The 22,511-nt window shown below is 39.5% G+C and overlaps 1 protein-coding gene across 1 annotated transcript; it reads right to left on the reverse strand.

The window, feature by feature from the left end:
• Positions 1-6,806: 6,806 nt before the first annotated feature.
• LOC117403649 (zinc finger protein 366-like) lies at positions 6,807-21,839 on the reverse strand. Its single transcript, XM_058990009.1, has 5 exons — positions 21,733-21,839; positions 14,658-15,972; positions 13,425-13,616; positions 10,663-10,837; positions 6,807-9,846 (listed from the first exon to the last, which is right to left on the reverse strand). The coding sequence occupies exons 2-5, from the start codon at positions 15,954-15,956 to the stop codon at positions 9,344-9,346; spliced, it is 2,169 nt and encodes a 722-aa protein (XP_058845992.1). The 5' UTR covers positions 15,957-15,972; positions 21,733-21,839; the 3' UTR covers positions 6,807-9,343.
• Between the last annotated feature and the right edge of the window lie 672 nt (positions 21,840-22,511).

Consider the following 22,511-nt stretch of genomic DNA (forward strand, 5'->3'; position numbering starts at 1 on the left):
GTCTGATTCACAAAACTCTGAGCAATGTTTTGTTCAGAACTTTTAAAGCCCTTTTTGATCAATTCATTTCAGGTTTACAGTTCATGAAACCTTTTTCAATGGGTTTTACAGAGGGTTTACTAGATAAATTCTGCAATGAAAAAATTAAGCCAGACTTAAACTTTTCAGATGTCCTGTAAACAATGAGGGGGCTTTTAATGCTGGTATTTTGTTGAGGTAGGAAAACGGGTCTCCTAGCAAGAGGCACTCATTTAACTGAGAGGATTCATCATATAATGATTGTTAATCATAAACGTTGTTGCCATGTGCATCCTACTAAACATTAGTGTGGCCGCTTTAAAAAACACAAGCCTATATCTGGCCATATGGGTCCTGTTTTGATCCCAATGTGAAGTTGCAATCTTGTGAGACGTTATTGTCAATTGCTTAACCCCTTAAGGTACACAAGGTTGGTTTCCTCTTAAAATACATTTGAAAGTGACCCCAGTATCACAAGGAGGAAACTGACCAGTTGGATGACCAGATCCAGCCTGTCTGTAAACCCTGTTTCGTGCACCTCATTGCAAAAATAAGAAAGTTCACTTCATTTTATTTGAGGGACACATATATCCCTTGTACCTTAAAGGGTTAATGCAGGTGGGTTTAAAACAAAGGTGTGTGGATTATTTTACAGCTGTCCACTTAAGAAAATCCCTTGAGCAATGTCATTTTCTAAATGCAGTACATGTAAGCAAGTGATCCGGATGCCAGGGTGCTGTTGAAGCTCCCAACACACAGGTTTGGGATGAAGAGGAAATGCTATCATCAGCCGTGCATTTCTGCTCGAATGACAATGCAGTCTAAATGAATGACAGGGAACCCTGCCATGGGGTTAAAGATATCCAGTCAGTTTATTCAGAAAGATGATTACTGACCGTCATATTCCTTAAACTTCATTTCAGAATGACTGGTCTTTTTGCAAAAATGATTATGTTGGTTGAATCGAAGAAGTAAGCATAAACTTAATGGGTCAAAATTAGAATTTGCTGTAGCTGGATATATAATGGTCTCCTGTTGTCTCACAGGGGGATAGACAAGGTTAACTATTGTTCATTTCTTTATTGACCACAAAACACAAGTATGCATTTTCCCATCAAAGCAGCCTTTTACAATGGGACTTTATTAAGTCAGTTATGGGTTTCACTTCACTATCACATAGGACACAATTACCTAATTTGGCAGTAACCTGTATGTCGCTGTGCTTTTTTAAATGTGTGAGAGACATCCTCTGAAGTTCTGAGGCTACTGCCAAGGCCAAAAAGCAGAAAGAGGGAAAGAAGAGGATATGAGAACTTCTTCTTTGCATTCTTAGTTTCATCCTTGTGATTGGCTTTCCACACCAGTGACAGAAACAGAGAAACAGAGATGAGGCACGTGTGAAGAGAAACAGCAGCACCTAACACTCATCTGTTAATGTTACCTTTACCGATCGATGGAGAACTCAAAACAAAAAAGGGGAAGACAGTAGGGCTTTGTGGCTGGGAGTTGTGGTCATCCTATTTTGACAAACAACTGCATTAGAGATCGCTTGGCAGCAAGTGTCATATGGAACTACATATGTACAAATATCACTTCAAAAGGGACTGAGGAAAAACAGTGACAATAAGTTGACTATCATTGAAACAGAAAAAGTGTTAATGCTGTGGAACACATACAGCCATTCAGTACAGTCTGCTGTACTGTACCTGCCATACACATTGTAATACTCAAACCGCAAGAAAGCTGTGTAAGGTTTTAAATCAATTGTGATAGTGGTATACCCCTTTATAAATGGCAGAGAAGTGAGGAATCATTGAGGCTCTGTCCTTGTAAATGTGCACCCAGCCAAAGGCGCCTGCATATCTGAAGAATCAGGATGACAGACTGGTGCTTTTATGGTTCAAAGAGCCCTTGTGATCTCGGTTGGGTGACCCTTGTTTACAAATTGTTGTTTCTAGTTTAAACGTGGGTTTTGAGCACAGGTGTGAACCACAATCAACCCACCTGAACCTGGTTCTCACACACACGGCTTCAGCTCAAGGTGACGTCACGGGGCTGGGCGTCGTTTTGAACCCTACTACCTTTCCGAGTCCTGTGGGTTTTGACCTGCAGTGTTTGTTGTTCAGGATTGTACCTGCATCTTCTGCATGTGATTGCGTTCTGTACTGCCTTTTGGATTTGCTGTGTTGCTGAATTAAACTGTTTTCATTGAAGATTACCTGAAGAAGACTACCTTAGTTTAAAGAAGTAACCCAGCCTTACAGCTGTAAACATTCATATTGCAGTGTTCTGTGTGCAATAATGTGCTGCTTTATAAGTCACATTTCAATTACTGTACAGCAATGTGTTTACATGTAAACTTTCTACGTTTATGCATTTGTTTCTCAAGGTGATATTAAATGCAGTTGATATCAGTTGAAAGACTGATAAATGTCAAATGACTAAATTAGTTTTGTATGTATGCTCTTCTTTTGTGATGTGTACTTTTAAATTAGACTTTCCCATGAAAAGTAACACTTCCTTCAGAACCATTTTCATTAACCTCAGTGGGAGCAATACATATTTTTAAATTAAGTTTTACCTTAATTGGTTTTGGTATACATAACTAATTAAAAACAAAAAGTACTACTCATTTTCACTTAGGTGGATTTCTGCAACACTCTTACAAATGCAACTGAAGGTGTTTCAGTAAATGCATGAGTCATTACAGATAGCAGAGACAAAGAACTGAGTGGCTAAGTTAGATATGAAAGTCAGTTCTATAATCACACACCACTTCTCTAAAGGAGCTGTGTGGAGAAAGTAATGTTGAAGAAATTAAAAAAGAGAATGTGTTAAGAGTGTGTGCATGTCACAAGTATTAATGTCATGTAACGCCTTGTGTTAAGAGTGTGTGTCTGTCACAAGTATTAATGTCATGTAATGCCTTGTGTTAAGAGTGTGCCTGTCACAAGTGTTAATGTCATATAACACCTTGTGTTAAGAGCGTGTCTGTCACAAGTGTTAATGTCATATAACACCTTGTGTTAAGAGCGTGTCTGTCACAAGTATTAATGTCATGTAATGCCTTGTGTTAAGAGCGTGTCTGTCACAAGTATTAATGTCATGTAATGCCTTGTGTTAAGAGCGTGTCTGTCACAAGTATTAATGTCATGTAACGCCTTGTGTTAAGAGTGTGTGTCTGTCACAAGTATTAGTGGGATAGGCTTATGAAGGGTTTTATTCATCCCTGCTTTCATCTCAATTTGAAATGCACAATACCAGTGTCACCTCCAGCCTACAACACACATGCCCTTCATATTAATGAATGACCTCCGTTCTTTCTGTTTAGCCAATCACCTGTGTCAAACCTAAGCAGTGAAGGTTGCTAAATGATTCAGTCTGACTGGTCTTCAAATGGCGCGTGAACATTAGGGGTCGCTTTGAGATTTAAAAAAATGACAGAAGCAAACAAATAAGCCAGGAGGCTGGGGGGACAAGTTAATCAAACCAACTTCCCAACAGCATAGTCCTGCAACTTCCTGCTCTTCCCTTAAACTTCTATGAAGTCGATGAAGCTTAAGAATAGCAGGGAGTTGCAGGGAAGTTCAGGAATGTTCAACGAAGTACAAAACAGGCAGATTGGGTGTGGTTTGGGAGTGGAAAAGAACAGCCAATTGTTGTGCACGTATTATCTCCAAATTACTTACCCCATCCCTATACTGAATAAACTGCTGTGTATTCAATATGCAATAGTAAAAACAGATTACAGTACATTTCACCATTCAAAACCTCTGCTTACACCTTGCTGGTTGAGAAATGCAGTTTATGGAACACCCTCTTTGTATAGCAATAGCATAGACCGTAACCATGATATTGAATGGAAATGTGTTTCTGTTTGTGACTCTTTAAGATTGGTATCTCAAAATACACACTCGCTCTGAATGGCAAGGAATATCTTTTCCACCCAGAGTGCGAGGCTCTTCAGCCTAATCAACAATGAGGAATTACGTATGTATTCATCAACTTTTCCTAAGAGGAACCTCTGCACCCCTCACAGACTTGGCAACCCTGTGCATCTAGAAACTGTGTTACCAAGGTAACCTTAAGGAGAATTCCAGTGATTGTAGCTGACAAAATAATGACACAAATCTTGTCATGTTATGTTTGCTACAGGGGTGTTGTTTTAATATCAAGCATGTATTTTAATGTCAAAGCATGGTATCTGGTTAAAGTAAGTTCTCGGTTGCTATTACAGGATGTGAGCGCTATCTACAGCATAAAACACCTCTGAGGTGTCAGAACTATATCAAGATGATTATGTACACATGGCACTCACATTTAAAAAAATGGATGCAAAGTAGTAAATAATGACCTTAAAATTTGCAATAAAATTCCCACTTTAAAGACCCATGTCTTTGACAGCACCAGAAAAAAAAGCCTTAATGAGGACACTGTAAAACCTGACAGAACTACACTACAGCAAACAAACATAAAAACGTATTTTCTGACTGTGTTGCACAATTCCTGAAACAACAGGCTTGCTCATAACCCAGGCCCATTCTTTTGTCATCAAATGTCTCATTCTCGTGTCACTCGGAGCTCTCTGCTTAACACCTGTAACGGGATCTCCTTCAAACTCTCTTCTTTGGCTATTAAGACCAGCAAAATATTCATACTCGTCGTGACATCAGCTGATATTTGTATTTTATAATCAGGCCAACTATGTTCACATTCAATACATTTCCCCTAATGAGTCAGTTTGAGAGAATATTCATCAGCTTCAGTCAGTGTTCATCAACAAATGAAAGTATTTGTCATCTTATAAGCCTGTCTGATACTGTCTCTGATTCCCGACGGTGTGCAGCAGATATTTCTGTTTATTTAGCAAGGCCTCCCGCAGGGCTTGATAAAGGGTTTCTGAACCGGCCCCAGGGACACCAGGAGAGCTTTTCACTTCCACTTCCCCTTTCTTTGTTCAGAGAATCAAGGGAATTGGGTTCTGTTTTCAAGAAGAAAAAAAAGGGTTCGCAAAAAGGATATAATCATTTTTTTCATATTGTGCATTTTAGGAAAGAGGAAATATTGAGGGTGGCTGATAGTGGCTCTCCGGGGAAGATGAGAGTCACTCCCTCCCGCTGTCAGGCAGCCATTTCTCAGGCTCCTCTTTCCATCACTCCTTTGCTTTTACACAGTTTTGTAGATAATATAACATACAAAAAACATGCTCGACTATAATAAAATGAACTCCTCAGGTTAAAAAGTTACTGTATGTAAATAGTACGCGTTCTCGCAGATTAACCCATTATGTGCCAATTACAAACAATGGCATATTTAGATTTTTTAGAATGATGAACTGCAATGTGTAACACAATAGAAAAGATATGAAATGCTCTTCCCTCGACTTTCTCTAGATGGCAGCATTGAGCAGCATGGCTCCCTCATCACCAAAGTCTAGTTTTCAAATGTGATCCTATTAGCAGGCTGAGAACACATCTCAGACTTCAAAGAGTTCACCTACTTGACCTTCACTTGAAAAGTATTAAAGGAGTGATGACTAAGGCTTTACAATCCTTTTTTTAGCCTGGTTGAGTTTGGTATAATTGATTCTTGTGAGCCTGGTTAAGTTTGGTATAATTGATTCCTGTGAGCCTGGTTGAGTTTGGTTTAGTTGATTCTTGTGAGCCTGGTTGAGTTTGGTATAATTGGTTCCTGTGAGCCTGGTTGAGTTTGGTATAATTGATTCCTGTGAGCCTGGTTGAGTTTGGTATAATTGGTTCCTGTGAGCCTGGTTGAGTTTGGTATAATTGGTTCCTGTGAGCCTGGTTGAGTTTGGTATAATTGATCCTTGTGAGCCTGGTTGAGTTTGGTATAATTGATTCTTGTGAGCCTGGTTGAGTTTGGTATAATTTGTTCCTGTGAGCCTGGTTGAGTTTGGTATAATTGATTCTTGTGAGCCTGGTTAAGTTTGGTATAATTGATTCCTGTGAGCCTGGTTGAGTTTGGTATAATTGATTCTTGTGAGCCTGGTTGAGTTTGGTATAATTGATTCTTGTGAGCCTGGTTGAGTTTGGTATAGTTGATTCCTGTGAGCCTGGTTGAGTTTGGTATAATTGATTCTTGTGAGCCTGGTTGAGTTTGGTATAATTGATTCCTGTGAGCCTGGTTGAGTTTGGTATAATTGATTCTTGTGAGCCTGGTTGAGTTTGGTATAATTGGTTCCTGTGAGCCTGGTTGAGTTTGGTATAATTGGTTCCTGTGAGCCTGGTTGAGTTTGGTATAATTGATTCGTGTGAGCCTGGTTGAGTTTGGTATAACTGATTCCTGTGAGCCTGGTTGAGTTTGGTATAATCGGGCAGCAGTGTGGAGTAGTGGTTAGGGCTCTGGACTCTTGACCGGAGGGTAGTGGGTTCAATCCCCAGTGGGGGACACTGCTGCTATACCCTTGAGCAAGGTACTTTACCTAGATAATTGTATGTAAAAATAATGTGATATCTTGTAACAATTGTAAGTCGCCCTGGATAAGAGCGTCTGCTAAGAAATAAATAATAATTGATTCCTGTGAGTTTGGTATACACTCTGCACATTTGTTTTCACATCCAAAACAATGAATTGAGAAAGGACTGATTACTTGTTCATATAAACATAGTCACTGAGATGTTCTTCATTCAATAAAAGTGCACTAAAGACTGAAATAAATGCGTTCAAAATATGCCCAATATTACTTAATTTAGTTTAGGAGCGTTTCTTGCTTAATGTATGTATTATTTTTTATTGTTTCTATTTTTAGCAAAAAAGAGACAACCATCCCAATTCAATAACAGCAGTGCTTTATTCATAGCAATATATCTCTCATACACTCAAATACTGTATAATCATCTGTATTTAAGTAAGATGCTGCACTAATGCATTTAATTGGCTGCAGTTAGCTTAGTTAAACGGGTCTCAGTTATACAATTCATAGGCAGCATATTGCACCGGGTGTATCTGTTTTGTCATAAAAGTCACTATTCTTATTTTAACATTACAGAAAGAGTATACAAGTGCAGCCCCATACCAGGAAAAGAGGCTTCTGTTTGCATGTGATGATGGAGTCTGTTTTAAAGGAGCGCTGATTCCAGTTTCTTACATGTTATTGGTATGATCAGCACTGTTTCTTACATGTTATCCGTATTATCAGCACTGTTTCTTACATGTTATTGGTATTATCAGCACTGTTTCTCACATGTTATCCGTATTATCAGCACTGTTTCTTACATGTTATTGGTATGATCAGCACTGTTTCTTACATGTTATTGGTATTATCAGCACTGTTTCTCACATGTTATCAGTATTATCAGCACTGTTTCTCCCATGTTATCTGTATTATCAGCACTGTTTCTTACATGTTATTGGTATGATCAGCACTGTTTCTCACATGTTATTGGTATTATCAGCACTGTTTCTCACATGTTATCAGTATTATCAGCACTGTTTCTCCCATGTTATCTGTATTATCAGCACAGTTTCTTACATGTTATTGGTATGATCAGCACTGTTTCTTACATGTTATCTGTATTATCATCACTGTTTCTCACATGTTATCTGTATTATCAGCACTGTTTCTTACATGTTATTGGTATTATCAGCACTGTTTCTCACATGTTATCCGTATTATCAGCACTATTTCTCACATGTCATTGGTTTTGCAGCAGTTTTTTGTTCCCTTCCTGTGCAATCAGGCCATGTCACATACAGCACTGCACAGGTAACTTGCTTGCTCAGCTACATTTTCTAAGATGACTGCAGGTTAACTCTAAACCATAGGTTTAATGCATGGATTCTGCCAAGAATGGTACCCTCTTCCCTTCTTCTGTCAATACAAATGAAAGATTGAAACTCAAAAGCAAACAAATAGTTTTAAAAAAAATGTAATTATTTGCCAACAATTGGAAATATGTATTGAAAAGTGTAATGTCCTTGTCTATGGAGAACATACATTGTATTAACAGGAAAGATATCATGGTAACATTTTATAATCTGTGTTAAAGCTTATAGAATTGACTTTAAATTCACATGAAGCAATCATTATTTATAATAAACCTTAAACCTAATATTAAATCATCTTAAATTACTGTGCAGTCGTTTCTTTTATCACAAATATGATAAAAAAAAATTATGTTTAACTTCAAATAAATTCAAAAGGAAACATGTCAGTTAATAAGTAACATGGTTGTTTGTAACAAATTAAGATCCATGTTTGTTTTCTTTAGTAAAGTATATACATTTTGTTGTGCTAAGAAGCAAGAACTGTAGGTCTGGATCTAGAACGTCAGTGTATCATAGCTACACAGCTTTAACTCACTTAAATAATGAAGTTACATAAGCATTCATTAAATAACGCATGAGCTTTGTATATAGGCTCCCTTATTTCAGTTCTGTCCTTACATTAGCAATCCATTTGTGTTGTGTCAAAAAAACAATAAATACCTGAACATCATATGTGATGAAACTCAAGTTCAGATGAGTACTGTATACACTCTGAATGTGCATATTATAAAAACAATGTTATCAGTTTATTATCCCATGCTGTGTGTTCTTAATCACCACCTATTACTGTTTCTGCACTCACAGATATTGGGGGTGTGAGGTTTGTCAGAGAGAGTTTTTATATTGCCTCATTACTGGTTTCCCACTTTGCTCAGGTTTGCACAGATACAGTCCCAAAGGTAAAATATGCTGAGGACTTTAATAAACATGTCAAACATTCATGAGTGTTGAAACAGTAATACACCATAACCACATATCATGGTATAACAAACAAACTTTGTAACACATATTAAAAAGCAATTAGTGCACATTATTTGTTGATGTTTAATGAGCAACAGTGTCTAAGGTGATGTCGGCATTGAACTCCGAGGGAAAGACATCATCAGAAAAGGGCAACAGTGGGCAGATGCGCATACTCCAGGATCGTGATATCCGTGCATTAATTAGAAGTGCAAGGCAAAACAGGCTGGCAACTGCAGATCAACCTGGGGTGTGAGCAGCAAAAAGTCAGCCGAGAAAACCACAGAGCTGGATACCATAGTGACCCAACGCCCTATTAAGTGACTTTACATTGGTGTTTCCATTTTTTTTGTCCACTACCTGTATATTGAACAGCTTAATTTCATATCCTACCCACATATCCCATCATGAACCAATCCAGAACTTGATCTATCATTTAACCACCAATCCTAGCTTCTTGTGACGATAAGAGTCTTCACAGGATGGATACATGTTTTCTCTAATGGTAATGTCCTTCACATTAGTTTTGGAAGGGAATGCTTTTGAAGCCTATCAGACAAAGAGCACAGTGTATTTCTCAGTTTTCTATCATCGCTCGGCTTTGAATGCTGTATCTCCTGTTCCTTCTAATGTTTTGAGTGTAGAATTGACCTGAAGAATCACTCAGCTGGTTTGGAAAATACTGTATACGAGGATACTTTTCCTTCATCAGGTAATACTTTTGTTTTTCCTCCTCTTCCTCTTCCTCTTTTCCCACTTGCTCCTTCGTCACATCTCCATCCTCCTTGGCTCCCTGTGCTTCTGTAAAGGCCTCAGCCAGGCCCTTCTGTTTGTAAGCCAGATTCGGAGGCAGGAATGCGCTGATGCCATGGTGATAGTCCTCAGGGCTGTACTGGCCCATCCTGTAGCTGTCTTCCTCTTCTTCCTGACACGAGCTGCCCTTGGCACTTTCTCCGTCTGAGTGAGACACCCGCAGCTTAGGTCTTCTCTTCTGGGAAAGGTCAAACGGCTCCTGCTGCACAAAGCTGGCCACCACATCTGTTTGGGATGACAGTCGGAACCTTCCTCTCCTTCTGAAGCCTGCCAGGGAGTATAACAGATTACATTAATTAACAGTAGGTCATTTTCCCTTTATAGTCCATCTGTTACTCAAATATCAGCTGCACTTTACGGAAATTGGCAAATGTAATTCCATGCAGCCTCCTCCCAACCCCATATGAAATGCCACCATTGTAAATTGTGGCCCACACATATATTCATTTACAAAGCTGGACCAAGAACTGCTTTGGGACTGCTGGCTTTAAAGATTCTATCAGTTGTAACTCCCTTTAACTCACAGTTTGTACACAGCCATCCCTGCATTAATGTGCATGCATATCTCCTCAAGATGATTACTGTGCAGTGCAAAGAAACACTGAAAGGGTAATCTTGGAGTCACACGTGTGCCATCCCCCTAAGTTATTTGATTTATTGATTTTGGACAAAGTTGGCGGTTGCTAATTATTTGCATAGCATTTAGTTAACTACATTGTTTTATTTGTTATTCATGTGTATTTCAAACAGCTAAACACAAATATATTTCATTTTAAAAATAACAGCTTTCAAATAAATGATCTGACATCATCACACCGGGTAAAAGGGGATCAGCATGCATCAAGGTATATTCACATAACAACTTATCATCCAGTAAGCATGGAAACATCCAATGAAGACATCCTGAAACCTACCCTGTGAAAAGCAGCCGTTACCTTGTGAGCTGAGTCCTCCACCCATCACCCCATGAAGACATCCTAAAACCTACCCTGTGAAAAGCAGCCATTACCTTGTGAGCTGAGTCCTCCACCCATCACCCTATGAAGACATCCTAAAACCTACCCTGTGAAAAGCAGCCATTACCTTGTGAGTTGAGTCCTCCACCCATCACGCCGTGCTTGACCTTCATGTGCCTGGTGAGGTTTCCTTTCAGAGTGAATTTGCTCGGGCAATAAAGACACTTGAATGGCTTACTGTCTGAGTGCAAGTGCATGTGGCCCATTAAATTGTGCATTCGGTTGAACTCCTTTCCACACAGCTGCCAAGAAAAAGAAACAACTTGCATGAGCTGAGCTCTGCACCACAGCAAGCAGAAGAGAGACTCTGTGTGCTAAATGTGCTCCGTTTCATCAGAGTGTTTGAAGGTATGGATGCAGTTTCATTCTAGTGTTCCCATACACCATGTGACTGAGTGTTTAAAGGTGTGGATGCAGTTTCATTCTAGTGCTCCCATACACCGTGTGACTGAGTGTTTAAAGGTATGGATGCAGTTTCATTCTAGTGCTCCCATACACCGTGTGACTGAGTGTTTAAAGGTATGGATGCAGTTTCATTCTAGTGCTCCCATACACCGTGTGACTGAGTGTTTGAAGGTATGGATGCAGTTTCATTCTAGTGCTCCCATACACCGTGTGACTGAGTGTTTGAAGGTATGGATGCAGTTTCATTCTAGCGCTCCCATACACCGTGTGACTGAGTGTTTGAAGGTATGGATGCAGTTTCATTCTCTCCCATACACCGTGTGACTGAGTGTTTGAAGGTATGGATGCAGTTTCATTCTAGTGCTCCAATGCACTGTGTGACTGAGTGTTTGAAGGTGTGGATGCAGCATTTTCCCCAGAAAGTAGGATATAAACATTAAATACAAACACAAATCCATAACTGCAATTTAGGGAAAGTCCAGAATTTAGGGAAAGCCCAGAATTGCGTGGCAGTGCTGTATGTCTTCTCTTTCCTCAACACAATTCATTTAAAATCTCAAACAATTCTACGAAAGGGAGCGCAAAATAAGAACTTCTGTTTTTGCTCTTTTAAATGATAGCATGGAGTTATTTTAAACATTTTGCTGTGGTGTAGTTACACCACTGTTGCTGCTAACAGTAATACTGCAGTGTGGGTGGTTGCTCTTCACTTTTCACATGTTCTGGGACATGGCCAGATTAGATAGGCCAGTACAATAAATCTTTCCAGAAAGCCTTGCGTTTCTACACCTGGTTATAACAGCACCACTAATACAACACCTCACCATTAACAGGCCTGTATGTTTTAAAGGAAGTAGGATGCTTTAGTGACACACCCTCATCCAACTCCTGGTCCTACCCTCCAGCCAGCCCTGTCCTGCTGTGAATTATTTCAGTCCCACAGTTTGCTGAACTGCCTCGCCCTCTACAATCCTGCTGCTTTAGAAGAACAAAGAAATGCAGGAGTATGTTTTTCTTTGACAATTGAAATCTGTTCAGAGTGGTGGGGGGGGGGGGGGGTGTGGTGGGGGGGGGGGGTTCTCTTTGTAGATACTGAAGGTAATAATAATAATATTAAATTGAATTGCTTGTGAGAGGAATCCCACTATAACTGGGGTGGACTGAGAGGTGGAGAGGGCAGTCCCTTGCTGTCCTTCCTCTGTATTCTTTTTTAGAAGGGTGTTCCTTTCCTCCAAGAGGGAGAGAAGGACTGTATACTGTCCAAACGCACCGTGAGAAAACAGGAAGTTTTAAAAAGTACAAGAGAAAGCGAGATGAAATCTATTTGCAGGCAGTTCTCAAGGGACATAAGAGCCATTGTTAAGCAGGCAGTTTATGCAGCTATATCCTTCCTTCAAGTGAGGAGGAGCCTCGGGCCAAAACACAGCTATCTGGTCATCGCCTTAACCCCCAGTGTGCCAGTGTGCACTCCAGTTGAGGCTGCTGTGGGCCTGGTGGGGGCTGTGCTCTTTGTATCACCAGCACCTTTAGGTCATTATGCAATGTTTTCATTCAGGCAGACCTCAACTCTACTGCTAGGTACATTTTCACAGAGCCAACTGTGAGGGACTTCTTAGGAAGGTCAGGTTTATATAAAGGAATGTGTCTATTACAAAACTAATAGGGTTGATCAATGTACAGTCTGCATAGTCATTAAACGGTACATGATCGAAGAAGCACAGTAAGCATTCGGCGGGGGGGGGGGGGGGGGGTACAATTGTTAAAATATTTTGGATTGAATTGTAATAATGTAATCATTTTAATTATTCTAATTTAAATTAAATTATGGCAAATTAGGCCATGTCACAATATTCATTACAGTAAATTATTACTGCCTATCTAAATCTTAGCACTGAAAAAATAGACTGTACATTTTATAAGTACAGTAAACCAGTTACAGGCACAATATGCAAATAGACTTTTCATATTCTAGAAAATTGTTTAGAAAAAACTCATAGCACTTTTGATTACAGGGAATACATACATGTGTAATAAAATGTCAATAACTAGGTTACTGCCCATGTTAATGTTATTACATGATAACTACTGGTGGAATATTATATAGCAGTGACCTATGCCATGGTGTAAATATGTTATTACATGCCCTATAACACAGTGCCAGCAAAAAACGACATTGTACTTGAAGGTTTTAAGATAAGTGAAGATTCTATCAAAGCATTTCAAGGGAAGCCCCAAACTAATTGTATAACTTATTGTTCTTATTTTATTTTATCATCAAGCTATTGCAATGTACTGTAGTTTAAATGTGTTTTAAAACCCAAACAGAAATATACATTGCATACATATAGAAATAATCCCTTGAACACCAAGGGACTGAATTGATCGGAGATATTTCCATGTGCGTGATTTGAAGGGCTTACTGACCTTGCATCTGTAGGGTTTGACGTCTGAGTGCACGATCATGTGTGCCTTTAGAGTCTGTTTCTGCACAAAGCTCTTGAAGCAGAGGTGGCACTGGTAGGCTCGGATGTTGGTGTGAATGAGAACATGGCGCTTCATGTTTGCCAGAAGGGTGAACTCCCGCCCACAGATCCCACACTTGTGTTCTTTCACACCCTGGAAGAAAAGGGATGCACAGTCAATGGGACAAACACTCCAAATCAATATGTCTGGGGTCAACTTAGTCAAAATTGTAAAGCCTTGGGGAATCTCCCTGGATTGCATCAACCACCTTGAACCCCTGAAAATAGGAGGTTAAAAATCTAATAATATCCAGATGTGGATTATCCTGACTGGGTATAGCTTGATCAAATCAACCTTGGAGTTTCATTAGTTTTATTCAGGTTTCATGAGTCAGTATTTGAATGTATGTAATATTTCAAATATGTGTAGTGGGCAGTGTTGTTTGATACACTAACATCACAGATGCTGTCCCGTCGGTGAGATGAGATGAGGTTAAACGCTCAACATGTATAACCACGAATGCAGATGAGCCCGGCTCTTTTGCATTGTGGTTAAGATGCTCGCTGGCGGTGGGCGGTGTGCCAGTTCACGCCCTGCCTCCGACCTGTTACATATGCAGCAAACATTAGACTATAAACCCTTTCCTATAAAGAAGGTCTGCTTCAGAAAAGACTCCTAAATGTGAATCTGAGTAATGTTTTTAGTTTTAATAATGTGTACCTGTAATGTCTGGCCCAGTTAAACATGGAAAATCTTAATACAAAATTACACTTATAGTGACTTCAGCTGCACACCCCTAGTGTTCATTTTTTATTGATAATTGAAAGTTTTTTTTTAATTGGGGTTATATTTTAATTAAAATAAATACAATATATCATTTAAAAGAAAAGAAAGAGTTTAATTTAAAATGTTAAGTGATTATTTTGTTATTGTAATAAAGTCAAGATCATGAGATAATACAGATTATAAATGAAAAAATAACGAAATGACTGAAGGGAATTAAGAAAAGAAAAATAAGATATACATCGTTCATTCATACAATATTACAGCTGCTTATTCATTCTAGATGAATAAAACACATTTCTGAAAGCTAGCTGCTGTTTTAGGAACACTAAGACTATCACTTACTACATAGTATTGAAAAATAATCAGAGCCTCCCTGCTGGTCCCCACAGTGTGAGACGGAAGTCCTACCTTATGGATTAAAGTGTGCTGTTTGAGATGGTGGGGCTGAACAAACTCCATGCCACACTCAGTACAGATGTAGGGCCGAATGTCTTTGTGTTTCATCATGTGATTCTGCAGCTGGCTGGGGTACTGGAAAGTCTTATCGCACTCTGTGCAAGTGTACTGGGCGGGGCCCCTGTGGGTATTCAGGTGTCTTTTCAGCTGGGTCAGAGTAGGGAAGTCCAGGCCACACTCCACACAGATATTCTCCCGGCCTCCCTCATGCTTCACCTCGTGGGCTTTGAGCTCACTGGGGTAGGCGAAGCCCCGGCCACAGATCCTGCAGGTGTAGGGCTTGACGTCGCTGTGCTGCATCATGTGTCTCTTCAGATGGCTGGTTTGGGTGAAGGCTTTGTGGCACACCTGGCACTTGTGAGGCCTGGTCCCCTGGTGTGTCAGCATGTGGGTGTGCAGGTGGCTGAGTTGCTTGAAGAGCTTCCCACACTGATTACAGGAGTGAGGCTTGATGCCGCTGTGGCCCAGGACGTGGGTGATCAGGTTGTATTTGGAGGTGTAGGACTTCTCGCACATGCGGCACTTCCAGCGCTTCTGGCCGCCTCCCATGTCCACATAGTAGCTGTCATCGATGTGGATATTGACGTCCACCCTTTCGCCGCTGTCCTGCCCTTTCTCGTTTTCGTCGGCTCTGTGATTGACCAGGGATTCGTTGGGATAGAACCTGTGTGGGAAATGCATGGCTGGGTTCGGCATGAGGAAAGGAAAGGGAATCATTCTGGGATGGATTTTGGAAAAGTAAGGAGAGGGAGGGTGCATCATGAGCGGACTGCTGGACCACATGACGTCGTGTTGGATGGGCTCCTGCTTCACCCGCCTGGTATCAAAGCGATCCAGCGCTCTGTAAAACTGAAACCTGCTCAGGTCTATCATTTGAGGGTTGTATGTTGGCTGCGGTGGGGGAGGGGGGTGGGGGGGAGGATAAGGCAGGTGAGACAGGTCCACGGTCTTTCTGCTGCTGCTCTCCTCGCCCATCTCGTCAGAGGATTCCACGTCTCGCGGGACTTGTGTCACTTTGAAGGGAGTCCTCTTGCGTTTTCGAGAACCTTCCGAGGTTACATGGAACCTCTCGAACCCCATGAGGTGCTCAGGTCTGTAGTCTAGAAAGCTCCTGCTGAATGTGTCCCCCAGATGTGGGAATCTGGAAGGCTTCAGGAGGGGAAAAGGCTGCAGGTAATTGGTAGGTGGTGTTTTCCTCCCATCAGTCAAGTGACTCGCTTCAGCTCTAATCCGCGTTGCATCCATCTCCATTTTTGAACAGCTTCACCTTTTCAAAATGAAAACAATTTCTTTAATTAGATTTGTTGTATTATTATTATTCCAGAAGAAATATACACAACCATTGTGTAGTGTATATCCTGACACTGCATATGTATATCATGTATAGTTTTCATGAGTATGTATTTGTTGGGAAACATGAAAAAAGATGAGATAAAAAAAAAGAAAAAAGTCCGCTTGTATTGCCAGTTGGAAGTATTAAAACATATTCAGTTTACTGGTAATGACCTCTTGCAAAAATAAATGCTATTGGATGGTAGACTATTTTACCAGTAAATCGGTAAATAATTCTTAACTGTAGAAATACCAGTTTAAACTCAGATTTCTCAGTGGAAGGATACCTGATGAATCATTACAAGTTCAAGGTAAATCTAGATTTAAAGTGCTGTTTTAAGGAAGATAATGAGAAACATAGTTTTCTAATAGTGATAGTGCCCTCTCAATGAAGGCTCTAACTGTGGTAGTTGACCTTGACTTTCAGCTCGGGCCGCATAGCTCCAGTCATGGTCAACTACCACACGGTAGAGCCTTCATCGAGGGGCACTATCGCTTACTACTACTACTACTACTACTACTACTACTACTACTAATAATAATAATAATAATAATAATAATAATAATAATAATAATAATAATAATAACAATAATAATAATAATAATAATATCAAAACCAAAAATTATAGTTGCTATAAACATAATGCACATTTTGAGATTGTAAAATACTCAAAAAACAAAACTGGTACCCCCTTTTAAAGAAAGTATAGCCTATTACATGGTTACATTTTAAACAATGACCTGGCCCGTGTTTTCTGGAGTGCATCTGTTTAACATCAACAGCATTAATGAAGCCACTTTACATTGCCTATGTCAGTGTGTAGATCTGCTCAGAAACATTTGGAACACATGTCCCCTAGATTTGCCATGCTGTTCAGTACTGCTCAATATATAAAGTCACAGTAGTTTTTCTCCACCCTTTATTCTGTCTTTGCAGTCTGGTTTAGAAAAGAGCGCACGGAATGAAAGGGTTAAAAGAATTTCAAATGAATAAAACCAGCAGGAAAGCAGTTAGTGCAGCTAGGAGCAGGTATGCTATGATTCTGAGCAATTCCTAGCTCGTTGTTACACTTGCATTGCTCCTTTCAGAAAGGATGCCTTTTCCTTTGTAATTGTTTCTAACTAGGGCCCTGAAATGTGTCAAGGCATTGTTCAGTTTCCATTTTGGGGTTTTCTTGTCAGCCCTCAAAGATCCTCAGGTTTGACTGCACTGCCAGTAAAATATGAGAGTGTATTGTTGTGAATGGGGAAGTAAACGCTTCCAAGCTCACCTCTCCCCCTGCAAACACATTGTCAGTGTAAGGTTGGTCTACAATACGTTTTCAGTTCTCTCTGGGAAACTACCCTGCTCTTCTTCTCACTAGGATAGAAGGATGGACACTTCTCCTTTTCATGTCAACGACTTTCATATCATTATTTAATGCTTCAAGTGAAACTACCTAGAGAAGCCTCAAACCTATACTATATGCTATACAATGACAGGGTTGCTTTGTTTTCATTGGTCATGTGCACTGTGAAAACAATATCAGGACGTTCTTTTGTATTTTTACATCTGTTAATTATTGCAAGCGAATATTAGTCATCATGCTGTCTTGTTTTTATCTTATTTAACAAGTAAGTGTATGCATAAAACTACAGTTTAATGTGTCAAGCATTCCCCCAGACTTTATTCAGTCCAAGCAAGAACTTTGTAACATCCAGAGAGTTTTTGTCAGTATTAAAAGGTTTCAGTGCAAGTATGAAGAATGCTCTCTCACTCGTGGCTTATATGTTTTGCACAGTGCACACTGCCTAGCTGCAAGTGGCAGAATAATGAATTGACCTGAATCATTTTATTGTGCACCAATCCTACTCGCTGAAGATTTGATTTAGCTGACAGGTAGTTTGCACAATTATGGAGCTTTCCAAGACCAATTAAATTGTGTCTATTTAAAAAAAGCTAGCATTTAGTTGTAAATGCATATCACAACTATTATTTTAATTTCAGAAAAGTGTTAACGGTATTATCAACATGAGACATCAAGTATGGCATTAACCCATTCAGTGCCATTATTCTCATTTGAGGACATGCTACTTTGTAATTTTTTGGAGCCTTTTTATTTTAATTTTCTCTTTAACTATATTGTTGTGATAACTTACTCTCGTTATGTTTACATAAATACAACTTGTGTTCTGATTTAGTAGTTTAAAAGTAGGCCTCTGTTCTGTGCTTAAAATAAGTGTGTACTCATTGGAGAATAAAATGTTGTACTTGGATTTGTGAGCTAGGCAGGCCAGCTAACAGAGTTCTACTGCATTTCTGCTTGGGATATTTTAATGATAATATATGACAGTATAGCCCCAGGAATGTGATTGAAGGAAGCATGTGGAGCGAAATGTAATTCAGCTGTAACCTGTCCTGGATGACCAGCGCTGGTTCTGGATGAAAGTGGTCTTCTGCATTTTAACTTGTGGGCTTATACAGCAGCCTGCAATATATGCAAAAGATTGAGTCTGCTGTTAACACCGGCTTTACTGTACCTGCAGGTAAGGTCAATCAAGGGCTGAGCAATAAAATAGAACACCATACACTGGTTTAAGAAAGTTCAAATGAAAAGTCAGCAAAAACTTCACCACAAAAAATATGGGTCTTACTGAGGAAGAAAGGAAAGATAAAAGGGAAGCAGCACTGCTGGACCCCAGCCCAGTTTCAGTCATCCCCAATTTTCATTTTCATTTGTAGTTTTTTTATTTTAAAAAGAAAAAGGGAAGTGTTTTTACTTCTGTAAAATGCTGCCTTGCTGTCAGACATGGCTTTCTCACTGTGTGCCTCGCCTGTGTGGGTGTGTTCGCGCGTGTTTTTAAAGATTCAAATCTGTTATAACAGGGAGAGGGACTGCTTTTGAGATCCGTGAGAAAAAGGTTATTTTAGTTTAAGAACAGAAACGGAATTTTACAATAACCTGTCGATCAAGCACTGCCTTACTGCCTGGTCACTGTAACCTTGACTTTGAGGCCAAAGATACCCCTTGTTAATAGGAAATTACTGTGCCATCAGCTTCATACCACTGATACCAATAACAATGACTGTATTAAGACGTCAACCATTCAACAGTCAGTTATAGTAGGGGTGTCCCATCACAGTCCTGGAGGGCCATTCCACTCCAGGTTTAACAGGGGATATTATATAATGAACTCCTTCAGGGTCTGGATGGAGGTTTAATTGGTTCAATTAAACAACTTAGAACAGGGTTGGAACAGACCAGGAGTGGGACCAACTCTGCCCCCCCCCCCCCCCCCCCCCCGAGAAGAAGTGAGGTTTATAGCTGAATAACCACACAAAGTACTTGTTTATCAGAGCTGACAGGATTATAACATTCATGAACCCTAAACACACGACTGATTAAATGCAACAAAAAGATAGTAGTTTAATAATATGTTTGCCAGTATTTTAACTATTAGAATGTATGGTACCTAATTACCAATACCCCATAAATAATATGCTGAAAAAGTGGATTTCCAAAAGTTATGAGTTCTTTCTGCTAATTAGTTGTTTTGAATTGAAATCTATGAAAATGAACACTTCACAGGTGAGAATAATTGGTTTCATGCATATTCTGCATGGTAGGAATAATACAGGGCATGTGCTGTTTCTAAGCTAAAAATAATACATTGTTTCTTCTATAAAAATGAAATGACTATACAAAATCATAAAATGACATTTTGTTATTATTATTTGATTGACTTGTTTTGTTAACGGGGAACCATTTCAGATCAAATCATGTTTCAGCCACAGTGTTCATTTAAACACCTGCACCAGAGCCAAACCATCAGAAATTACAGAAAATACACACATGGTAAATACACACAGTAATCTACACAGCATTAGTGCAGCTAGGTACCCTTTTCCATCCTTATACTGTACATTTGTTTCAAAGTAAAGAAACTTCTTATTCTAGACTTTGTTTTCCTCTGCTGTCAACAACACTTACAACAACATCTCACCCGAAAGACGGAGCACAAAGAGGCTCACTAACTTGCTCAAGGTCACACAATGAATTAGTGGCTAGCTGGGATTTGAACCGAGGACCACCTGGTTACAAGCCCTTTTCTTTAACCACTGGACCACACAGCCTCCTATATGCATTTGTGTTGAGCAGTGGTTTGTGACATGTTTTACATGCTTGTACTAGGTATACCACAGTAAGCTTTTAATCGGAGCAAGAAGGAACTGAACTGATCACTTCTAAATTGATAGTTGATTGAGCTCATTCCAACTTTTAAGAAGCAGGTCATTCATGTTATTCATTGATAATGGAAGCAGTCTGTACTGAATGTATTTATTTCGTTATTTAACGTCTATTGTGATGTCACCAACCATTTCCAAGAATGTTCTTGGTAGGCAGCAGTGATGCAGAGTGCAGCTCCCAGTTTCACATGAATCCCTGTCAATTTAATTATGGCTGCAAAAACTCTCAAGAATCAATCATTTCATAATCTTTTTATTTTTTTCTACAGGAGACAATTTCACGTACCCCCAGATTATCGCTCAATTACTTGTGCCGAAGAATATCCTGAGCAGGTTCCACAGGCTTTGACGAGGTTTAGTAGATAAATGATATAATGCAATTACAACCTACAGTAGACAGACAGACAGACAGACACACGCACACAAGCACACACTGATTATGATGCTGTACACTCAATAACTAAAGAATTTCCTTGGCATGTTTCATCACCATTGGACTAGCAGTTCTCCAGATGTGTGTGTGTGTGTGTGTGTGTGTATGTATATATATACATGCAATTCCTGTGACATACGTCCATATGCCCGCCTCCACTATATCCCTCAGCGGAGATGTGCATTCACTGAAGGGTAATAATCCTATAGTATCTGTGCCTGCATGTATGTAGTCCGGAGTTGCTGTTGTTTTCTTTACAATAGTGTAAAGTACAAATGCTAGCAGCTTCAACTTCAATCTCCCCTTATAAAATTGAGAGTCTATAAAACTGCAGAATCATTTTGCAGTTTTTCTACAGCTATGGCCAAAAGTTTTGCATCACCTAGAATTTTAGGATTGAGACATAAAAAAAAAACCCCAAAAAACTAATGAACATAATTGAGGTCTTTTCATGTAATCAAAGAAACTACAAAATGATATTGCAAAAGTCTACCAGAAGCCATAGCAGTACAGTATTTCATGTAGATTTTGAAATGTCACATTTTTCAATTGTTGTCAGTTTTTTGTTAAGTATATGGAAAACTACAAAGCGGTATGTAATTTAATATGTTATTCATCAGGTTTCATTTGACTTTATGAAGCAAAATGTGTTAATTCTATGAGGGTGATGCAAAACTTTTGGCCATAGCTGTCCTGCAGTTTTCCATAGTTTGTCATTTTTAATGTGCATGTCAATGTCTTTACCACATAATGTTCCCAGTAAATCTTTGTGGGAACACATTTATGATCCACCAAACCAACACAGCAGTCACTACTCTGCTCTTATCTCATGTTCTAGGCAAGTCCACATATTGTACTAACAAGGGAGAAACTTTTATACATACATTGCTGTCTGACAGATTTTAAACCAGCGATGTGGTTAAATAACACAAATTAAAAAGGATACCAATAAGTCACAGATATCTGTGACAGATAAGAGTTTGTATTGAAGGCTAGTGTAAGTACACAGTGAAGCCCACGCCAGCATGACTCACCCCTGCTCAGTGTCTGCGCTCCCCTTCTCTGTCAGCCTGCTGCTCGCTCAGATCTCAGTGCAGTAAAGCAACAGGCATGGACACTGTTTGAAGTGACTTAAGAAAGAGAACAGGAACAAGCACTTTGTTCTCGTTTTTCAGATGAGTACCTTCGGAAAGAAGGAAGGAAGGGAGGGGAGAGGAAGTCAACAAGCCTTTGCCTTCCTGTGAAAAAATAAGGAAACTCCAGCTAGACATCTCGATTTCTCTTTGAAACATTTATTTGGCTTTGGAGGAGTGGGAATGGGACTGGGAAGTGTATTTTTGCCTGCAGTTTACACGTAGTCTTGCAGTTCTGGCTAAGACTGTAGTTGTGCAGCTCTTGATAAAAGGGTCACTATACATTGTGTGTACAGGTATAAGTATAATACTGATACTGGGGTGCAAGGAGGCATATATTGAGTCAATGTTGTAATTTATGAAGTGCCACTGTTAAAAAACTACCAAGTATTTTTTTTAAAACATTATACAAAAGCATGTCGATTTTGGTGTTGCATAGTTTAATGGATCTCCTCATAGTAGCTGATGAGTTAACAATACTTACCTCTCGACAAGAGTGCTTCCTTGTTTGCTTTAAACCGTGAGGTTAGTGGCTCGCATCCAGCCCTTGACTCTCCATTCAATTCAATGGGCTGAGATGCCAAGTTAATAAAATAGATAAGCCTGTGCTAGATTTCTATTTTAGGGCCCTGCAATATGGTCATACTAATACCTGGGGGAAGTTGATTCATGAAATCACA

Source organism: Acipenser ruthenus, chromosome 1, assembly GCF_902713425.1.
Source record: "Acipenser ruthenus chromosome 1, fAciRut3.2 maternal haplotype, whole genome shotgun sequence".
NCBI lineage: Eukaryota > Metazoa > Chordata > Actinopteri > Acipenseriformes > Acipenseridae > Acipenser > Acipenser ruthenus.